Raw genomic sequence first — 9,933 nt, forward strand, 5'->3', positions numbered from 1 at the left:
CACACATTTGTATTATATTAGTCTATCACTCTTTATTCAGACTGTATAAACTTATTCCAAAATAGTCCTAGCATATAAGGCTTAAATTGAATTCAAATGAATTTCATGGATATTAAAGTCTCCTACATGGATGACTTCAGTGTTTATTCTAAGTGAAAGTAAGCAGATATTGGTATTTGCTCATGGTTGAGGGAAAAAAATACTATATATATATATATATATATATATATATATATATATATATATATATATATATATATATATATATATATATTTTTTTTTTTTTTTAAAGAGTTTTATTTTTTAATCCATTAATCTAGAGGTTTTTTTATTTGTATTTTGAACTACAGCTACTTGTTGCTAATATGCAGTGTCAGGTTATTTCCACCACTTTCTTTAATAATTGTGATATCAGCTTCTTGTAGTCTTGTAGGTCTAGGTCTAGTAAGATAATAAATATTCATAATATAGACACCAAAGGGTCAAAATTGATTTTTTTTCCTAAAACCATTCTTTTAACAGCTCCCTATTTGTACTAAATTAGAAGGTTCTCATTATTGTATTACAGTGAAATTTGGTTGGGCTACATTTCTGCATCTGTTATCTATGCAATAATCTTTGGGATCGGTTTTTTAATTGTTGACCAAAGAGACATAACACTGGGGACCTGATGTACAAAAGGTTTGTGTGTGTAAACCTTTGCACCTTCCACATGAGTAAAATAAAAAGTAAAGTATAAAAAGTTTCTACTTAAAGACAGTAAATACAAAGCAACATGTCAGTGAAAAAGGATTCATTTTGTACCTGCGATATGATTGGCTAAACCTCAAATCACTTTTGATAAGGAATTGCATTCACATATGAATCCATCTGGAGGGCATGTATTAAATTAGCTAAATCTGCTGGTTTGTGCCAGTTGATATATATATATATATATATATATATATATATATAGACATAATGCATATGCATACACTCTTTGATTATTTATTAATATCACATTTTGAACAGTTTTTCAACACGTCTCACTGCCAGTAGCTGGTGTTATATTCGAGTATAATGTTCACTCTACTGTTCCTGGTATATCTTTGACATGTAGCTAGCATTTTAGTAAATCAGGGCCAGGATGTTATGCACAGACTGACACATGATTGCAACAAGGACCAATCCAATCTTCCAATGGATGCACAAACTGAATGGGCAGTCAGTCCATCATAGATCAGCATGCTAATACACGTTCACAATTATCGGGCTGTTGACTGTTGGGAGACAACTGGAGAACCTGATGGAAACCCACATGGACACAGGGAGACCATGTGAAACCTCAGACAGACAATATCCCAAGTTCAATATCGCACCTGGACCCTGGAGCTATGCATGGCTCTTTTTATATAACTCAATTAATCTGTACTAATTCATCAACTGGGGCTTTTTGCTCTGTACAGAAATACACCCGAAGGCAAAAGGTTCAATTTAACCTGGACAAACTTTGAACACTTTCTTGGCGGGGAAGGACGTTTGAAACATTAAGGCAAAGAAAAAGATTGATTGTTAATTTAATATAAAGCTTAAAAGCATGGGTTTATCTATACAGCCACCTTTATAGCTCATATGCCTATTAGTGTCAATGCCTCATAATCAAATATAACTGTCACATGTGGAAAGGGGATAAATAATCAATACACTAACAATGATAACAAACTTAGGTCAGCTTTGAGTGCTCCCACACCCCGCACCAAACAAGCAACACAAGATTATAAATCAAGATCACAGCTGGACTGGTCACATGTCCAGCAGCTGTTTAATGAATCCGCGCGCTTTTGCCTCGTGCCGAGTTTTCCTACCTTTGAAAGCGAGGATGCAGCTCTGGCTGAAAAGCCCCAAAATCACCAGCGCTATCACGGCCATCTTCATGACGACGAGAGCCAAAATTCACACTTCTCTTCCATGCTCGGTGTCGCTCTGTGTGTGTGTGTGTGTGCCTGTGTACGCGCGCGCGTAAAGACGAGTCCCTCCTTCCTAACAGCGCATGCAGAAACGCACGCGGTGGGATGGAGTCAGAGTGAAGTCCCTGCGCGCGAGAGAAAAACACGACCGGTGCTGCCTCCTTACGTCACATGTGTGTCTGTGATTAGACCTTTTTTTTCAAGCTTTTTTCGTATGATCAACTAAATACTGTTTAGTTTTGGCATCAAAATAATAGCAAAATATATCTACTGGTAAATTGCCTTTTAAAATAAAACACATTGTAGCCTAGTATAACAATATACTATGCATCAAGTAATGAAAAGATTTGGTAACATTAGCAATAGTGTAAGGAAAGGACATAGAGCTCATTTTCAGTACCTCTGCAGTACACTATAAAGTAAATAGTACTTCTTGGTCAAGGACAATGTAAGCAATGTCTTGCCACTATTACCTAGTCATGTAAGTTTTGAGCTGCATTTTCTATCTGCCATGCCTGTGTTTTTTTTTATTATTATTTACCTTTTGTTATTCTCTGTTTAGAGTTCTCTTGGACATTTTGGTTTACTGTATATAACCTTGCATCCATTTTTGACTACCTTTTTTTTTTGGACTGTGTTAATAATATTGCACATGGATTTGACTTTCTTGATTTTGGTTGGCATGGCAATAGTTATTTTCAAAGAAATAATCTTCTGACTTGACCTGTAGAATTACACTGCATCATCTGAAAAACTATCCTGTATAATATGAAATGCACAAGCTAAATTGCACAAGCTAAAATCTGTAACTGCACAGTGTTGCCAACGATGTGTTGGAAAAATTCGTCTCAGTTCTTTGTGAGCACAATGAGCTACAAGGTAAAATTCCAATGTGTGGCTGCAGCAGTCTATGCTTGTAAAACTTATCCAGCAAATGCTTTCTCTTTGGATATTTTTTAGAGACAAAAAAAAGCTGCAAGGCCAGACAGCTATGAGAAATAAATTCTTTTGTCTACTAATTTTGACATACTGTGAGACATGAGCAGAGTCTAAGGATGGCCATAGCAATGCACGAACAAGGCATGTGAAACAGCCTCCTCAACATGGCCACTCTGTACTAGCATTAATATAGCATTGCATTGAAGTTATTCCAGAAATGCGCTTTCTTCAAATATTAATATTAAACATCAGCCAGTGGTATGGTGAAGATCCAACATGCTTCTTCTGCCTATCCCCGGCAGCACTGAAACACTTTCTGGTTGACTGTAAGACAAGCCTAAACTGGCGATACAATGTCTAGCAGCAGTGCTGGGAATATGGTGGATGAACAACAATGCACTACGTACCCCTTGATTATTTCAAACTCATCAGACCATGCGATTAAGAGTGTCCCAAAATTGCAAGATGCTGGCCAACCTGTAACAGAAGCTCTGTTTCTTACCTGATATTGCCACAGCCAACATTATAGAGCTTATAGTTCCATGGTAATATGCTTTGGATGATGCCTATGAACGCAAGTGGCTTAAGTATGTTGAACTTGCTGCAGACGCTGACATAGCTGGAGAGTTAGGGCCCATCCCTAGAGGTAGGCTGCAAAGGATTTGTAGCCATCTCAACAACCAAGCTTCTAAAAGAGATGGGAATATGAGGCCAAGCCCATCATCGAACCACCAATGTCCTCTAAAAAAAGTGCAGAAAAGAGCAGCCTGTGGTTCTTTAGCCCAATGCATCAAAGGGAGTGAACCTGGGACATCAGATCTCATGGTTGAACCCACTGGAGATGTATTAGAATCATCCATGAAACATTGAAGAAGAAGGGTGTCCACTTGATAACTCTGAAGGAGCTTTGGTTAATGTTCCCATCAAACATCAGAATTAGGGGGAAATGTCATCTCAGGAACTTTGACCTTGGCAAATAGGCTGGTTTGAGTATTTCAAAAACTGAAAAAAATCCACCCAGTAATTGGCAGTTTGGCAGAAAAATGGATAGTTGAAGATTGGAAAAATACCAGGTAATGTTTTTTCAATCTCCAAAGAGGCCAATGAGTGGAAATAGACTATGGGCTGCAAAGATTTACTGTTAATGTCCACGAATAAAAGTGATACCAAACACTTTCTCATTCTGTCAGCTTTCTCCACAAATCTTTCTGTTTCTTGCTATACCTTTTTCTCCTGCTCCTTACAGTCATTTGTGCCATGTATGCCCTTGGGAAAGATCAGTGTGTATACAGAAAGAGGGAGGGTGTGTGGAGAGTTTTGGAGTCTGATGTTAGATTTGTGACTAATAAATAATAAAGCAGACCAAATTAGATACACATTAGAATGATTTATTTCAATATATATGCCAACAGCATATATCACTTCTGGTCTATGGTGACCTTATTTGAGATCTGGCCCAAACTGATGGTGTGCTCATCCATGTGTGCTAGGATTGGCTGCTGATGGCTTGCTTCTAATTGTGATGCACACTTGAGACACAGAAACATATGCTACTTACACACACACACACATGCATACACACAAACAAAACCCAGTGGCATCAACTGTACATGCACTTTTAATATTTTTAAGGTCAAAATATCAAAAAATCGTTTTTGTGTATAAATTTTTTTGCTCATCTTGCCAATTATTCAACTGTTCTCAAACATTTTGCCATCAAGGACCTCTTTGACTGTAACAGAAATCCACAACAAGCATAATCCAACTATTCAAATATTCTTATTGAGAACCACTGCTCTACGGAATATTCTGGTAAAGAAGCCAAAAAATTTTTAACTGAAGTTCAAAGGTCAAAACAGCATCAGGCATAAACAAAATCCAATGGCAGACACAGGCAAAACGTTTTGGGTAACACTAAGAGGTAAGAATTACTTACAATGTGGCAATCCTTTGCAAGGAAACAAGAACACAATGGTTTAAAAACACAAGTGGCATCAGAAAACAGGTGTAAATGAAGCAAAACTATAAATCAGGGGAGCTTGGTCAGGAGAGGCATCACATAGAGAGAGAAAGAGAGAGAGAGAGAGAGAGAGAGAGAAAGTAGTTACATTTCACATAGATTTTTAGATTTTCCTTTTTGTCAGACATTTTGTCATCATTTTTGTACCAATTTATTTATAATTATCCAGTCGTGATATTATATGGAAGAGCTATAATATAATATCTATCAATAGCTCTTATGCTTGAGGAATACATTGTATGACAAGGTCTTATTTATGGCATGATAGGAAAAATGTGGAGCATTTACACATAAAGACTATTACACATAAAAACTTAAAGGCTGTATGAATCTACTTTCTGGGCTAGAAAGAAAAAAAGCCCCAGCTTCACATCTTCATACCATTTTATGTATTTTTCTAATGACTATATGTGGTGCTGCTGCACTTGGTTTCAGAAAAATCCAATATAATCCACTTTAAGACATGTTACCAGTAAATAATCTGATTTTGCCATTTATACCAGTTGCCTCAGTAATTAAACAAGAATTCTTCCAAGGTGATGTCAGAACAGATGCTGTTAAAGATGAGCAGTACATTGTTTTATTCACATTCCTCCCTCTCATAACCACATACCTGTCATTGTACTTACTGTGTAATATGCTTGAAGATGAATAACGGAATATTAGGCTGGGATATTAAGCAGTTAAATTATGCTCATAATAATGCCACATTGTAACAGGATTTTTCTTCTACACCATTTCCGTGAAACGTAGTAATACCTAGTATGTGAGCCTATGAGTTTTAAAGAACCACTCATGCCGGAGCTAATTATTGGGATAGGCATCATTTTTACACAAATGCTTTATCAGCACATTTTTGTGCCAGAGCCATTAGTGAGAAAAGCTGTGAATGGATCTTGGATGAAAAAAACATAACTCACTCCATCAGGCTCCCTCATCTCTCTCTAATGTGCTCTCCTGTTTATTTATTTGTTTATTTATTTAGCTTTTCATCACTTTTATATGTATGCCATGCTCTGTAGACCGCTGTGGGTTGTAGACAGGAGGCCAATGTTTTTGAATTTGATAATGAGTGGCATTTGCTAATTCCTCTTCACCCTTTGATGCATGTTTAGGCAATTACACACTTATGAAAACCTACAGCGATAAACTGTGTAATTATTGTAATAAATGTGATCATGTCAGGTGGGAGCTTCTCTTAAGAGAAAGAGCATAAGTTTAAGTGGAGGGGATGGAGAGGACACATGAGATAAACATGTATTATTTATTTTATTTTTTTCATTTGGATGTGTTTCTAGAGGACTAGATTCAGAACCAGTATCTTCTATGTTTGTGCTAGCCTTATATTAAGTTTACATTATGTTTACAAATCTTTTTAGAGGAAGAACCAGATGGAAGTGATCAAACAGTGTTAACAATAATTTATTATTGTGAAATTTTTTTATTTCGTAACATTTTACATACTTTTATTTACTCTAGACCAAACTGGTGTTACCCAGAGTACCAGTCTTCTGAAAAAGAAGACATAATCAAACCTCGGATGCGCTCTGTACCTGTCCCACCAAATCCACCAACTCCACCAGCCTCTTGTATACTTCAGTCATCAAGAAGGCTGACAATTACTCGTAAACAATTGCATATTGTGATATTGTTGCATTAGTTGCACAAGTTAAAGTAAACAAATTCTGTTACACAAATGAAACAAAATACACACATATCAATCTCTCTCTCTCTCTCTCTCTCTCTCTCTCTCTCTCTCATGATAGCATAAATCCACTGGTGCCCCTGAGGGGATTGATTCAGACTTGCTGTGTTCTAATGTGGTTCTAGGTTTGTTATGTTTTATAAAAAAAGTGGTTGTTATGTGGTTCTGTTTAATAAAAACATTCAGTATTAAAGCAGCATGCTCAGATTTGTCCTCAAATTTCTGCATTTTCTTCATTTTCTACTGTTAACCTGGCTGTGAATAAATGTAAGTATTTGAAACAGTTTTAGCTAGTCTTGCTTTATTACTGCTACTTTCAACAAGTGATTATTCTGCATATGCACTAATTGTAATGCTGTGGTATACTGCAGGTACAAAATAGGACCAAACGAATTTTGTTATTTGTTAAGGACCCACAGGGCTCAAGGCCCAGATCTGTGCCCACAGTAGGCCCACAGTATGCCCACAGTGTGCATGAGAGTGCAATGTGCAACGGGCCCCAAAGCCCAAGTGGTGAGTCATTTGTAACTAAACAGGCATGCTCTACTTAACATTATAGAATCATGTCGTTTTTATAGTAAACGTAAAAGCTGATAAAATGCACAGGATTTTTTAAATGATATTCACAGATCTCTAGGATGAAATTCTGTACATAATACAGTGGTGGCTTAGTGGTTAGCACATTCGCCTCACCCCTCCAGGGTCCGGGGTTCGAGTCCCGCCGGGGCCCTGTGTGTGGAGTTTGCATGTTCTCCCCGTGCTGCGGGGGTTTCCTCTGGGTACTCCGGTTTCCTCCCCCAGTCCAAAGACATGCATGGTAGGCTGATTGGTGTGTGTCCGTAGTGTGTGAACGTGAACGTGTATGTGATTGTGCCCTGTGATGGACTGGCACCCTGTCCAGGGTGTACCCCGCCTTGTGACCGATGCTCCCTGGGATAAGCTCCAGGTTCCCCGTGACCCTGAAAAGGAGTAAGCGGTAGAAGATGGATGGATGGATGAATAAATAGAACAGCCTTTAGTTGTGAAATATGATGCTATACTGTTAAAAAGAAAGATGCCTACCCACTACCTGATTTTATTGTAGAGTTTACAGTTTTTTTTAAGAGTACTGTAAAACAGTATATATTTCTGTTGTATATTTTACGGTAAATTTCTGGCAACCACAGCTGGCCAGTTTTTTTACTGTAGATTTTACAGTTTACTTTTAAGTGTACCATAAACTAATGAACATTCGTACCGTATTTTTTATAGTAAATTTCTGCCAGATTTCTGTTAATCACAGCTGCCAGTTTTTTACCATACATTTAACACGATTTTTTTAGTGTACAGTTGAGAGTGTGCGGCAGCATATGCCCTGTAAGCCACAGCAAATTTGTATTAAATTTACCTTGTTTTCCTTTTGTCTAACATTGTAGAGCAGGACAGGTTTTAGAAGTGCTGTTCAACCTTGATTGAATATGATTTGCTTCTAAACATTGAGGGATTTAACACTAGGGACATAACTGAGGTGTCCATTGTGGGTTTTTTTTTTTTTAATCTCACCAAAAAGGTTCAGGCTCAGGACTCGGATTCTGCGAAATACAACAAAAAAGTTCCCCATGTGGGGGATTTTTACATTCATGTGAGTTGGAATGATGATAGTTTGGTGGATAAATGTGCAGATATGAGGCTTGCAGGACAAACAAAGACCACATTCATGTGCATGCTTTTGCAGCATTCATTCATCCTAAGTAACAACCTTGTCATGGTCATGGTGGTTTAAATTAGGTTTGTTTATATTTTGGGAAATGGAGCCGAGTAAATTTTGTAGAAACAAAAATAATGACTGCATGAGCGAAATTTAAAAAGTCACTCATATAGTTTTAGCTAAGCTCAGTGAGGAAAAAAAAAAAACCCTTCCCCTTTAGAATGAGCCAACCTTGGGTTTAATTCTGAATACAGACACTTGGACCACTAAACAGCTAGAGATACAGATAGTGCCACTGTGTAACACCCATAACATTAATAAACTGATGTGACATCATTTTATTTGTTATGTTACCTACCCAAATATCGATAAAAATTTCAGAGCCAATTCACTGGTTAACAGTGAAGAGTCTAAATCTCAGAATGGGTTAGTTTCAGTAAGAAATTCTTCATGTATATGCTCAATTATACTGATTATGTTTCAGATTGCTCAGACAGGAATGCAATCATCACTCAAGAATCACTGTAATTGTACATCACAAAAGAATGGTTATATAATTACAGTGAGTGCTATAATCAAAGTTGTCTGGTTTGATTGTAATCAAATGTAGTAATGTAATCAAAGAGCTGTTTCTTTTTTATCTGGTTGTCAGTAGCATGGAGAATATGGTTTTAGTGTTAAGGAACACTGGTTAGTATTTCAGTCAGATTAGGTGAATTAGGTAATTATGTAATTTGCTACTTTAACCAGTGCCGTTTCTATAATGTACTCAGGCCTAAAACAGGATGGAAAGATTTAATCTACATGATATCTATACATGAATGTGCTCAGCTGCTGAATTACAATGTTTTCTATGATTGTGGAGATAAAGGGGAGGTTTGAAGTTGACCAAACATTTGAACACCCATAAGGGTAAAGGATCAGTTATTCTCTATTACCTGGTTTACAAGATAAGTCAGATTTCCCTGCTGCATTGGGATGGAACCAGAACATATTACAGCATTGGACATTGCCTTTGCTAACTTGTATACCATGACAATATTACCTTTAGTTACCTAAGACATAAGTGTATCTGTAATTATCTCCTACATGGAAAATTATCTTCCAAATCCCTTAGTTTACCAGCAATATCAATCAACAGCTGCTGGTGGCCCAAATGGACTAGCTAATTTCACAAGTCTTCTATAACCAGAGAACTTTCAACAGGCTTCTCAGTGGGTGTCTCATTTAAGAGACAAACGTGTTTGACATGGGAATTGGAGAGAAGTGCTCTCTTGGGTGAACATTAGTGTTTAAACCATGCTATCAAGTTGTTCATTCACCCCACTGTGAGGGCTCTAATGCCAGAGTTGGGGGTTCACAGTCTCTGTTGGAAACTTTAATTATTTTTTGTCATTTTTTGTAATTGTCAGCTATTAAAGTGTTGGAAAGTAGCATGGTGTACAGTGTTCCCAAGAGCTCATTGTGAATAGCACATTTCATCCAATGTCTCTACAGGTAGGGGTTATGGAATTAATTGCTGTTTTTCTTGTAATTATTTCTATAAATGCAACATTTCATATCTGCATGAAAGAAAAAACAATTAGTATATGTATTAAAATACCAAAAGTTAAGCACTGAATTACATCTGTGGGTT

General features: G+C 37.0%; 1 protein-coding gene across 2 annotated transcripts in view; it reads right to left on the minus strand.

Moving 5' to 3' along the window:
• Positions 1–2,119, minus strand: part of clstn2a (calsyntenin 2a) — a 101,558-nt gene extending 99,439 nt beyond the window's left edge. For both annotated transcript variants that reach the window (XM_053628297.1, XM_053628296.1), the window contains exon 1: positions 1,845–2,119. In XM_053628297.1, coding sequence (XP_053484272.1) covers positions 1,845–1,914 — 70 coding nt within the window. In that variant the 5' untranslated portion in view covers positions 1,915–2,119. The remainder of the gene's footprint in view (positions 1–1,844) is intronic.
• Between the last annotated feature and the right edge of the window lie 7,814 nt (positions 2,120–9,933).

This window comes from Ictalurus furcatus, chromosome 7 (assembly GCF_023375685.1).
Source record: "Ictalurus furcatus strain D&B chromosome 7, Billie_1.0, whole genome shotgun sequence".
In the NCBI taxonomy this organism is placed as follows: Eukaryota; Metazoa; Chordata; class Actinopteri; order Siluriformes; family Ictaluridae; genus Ictalurus; species Ictalurus furcatus.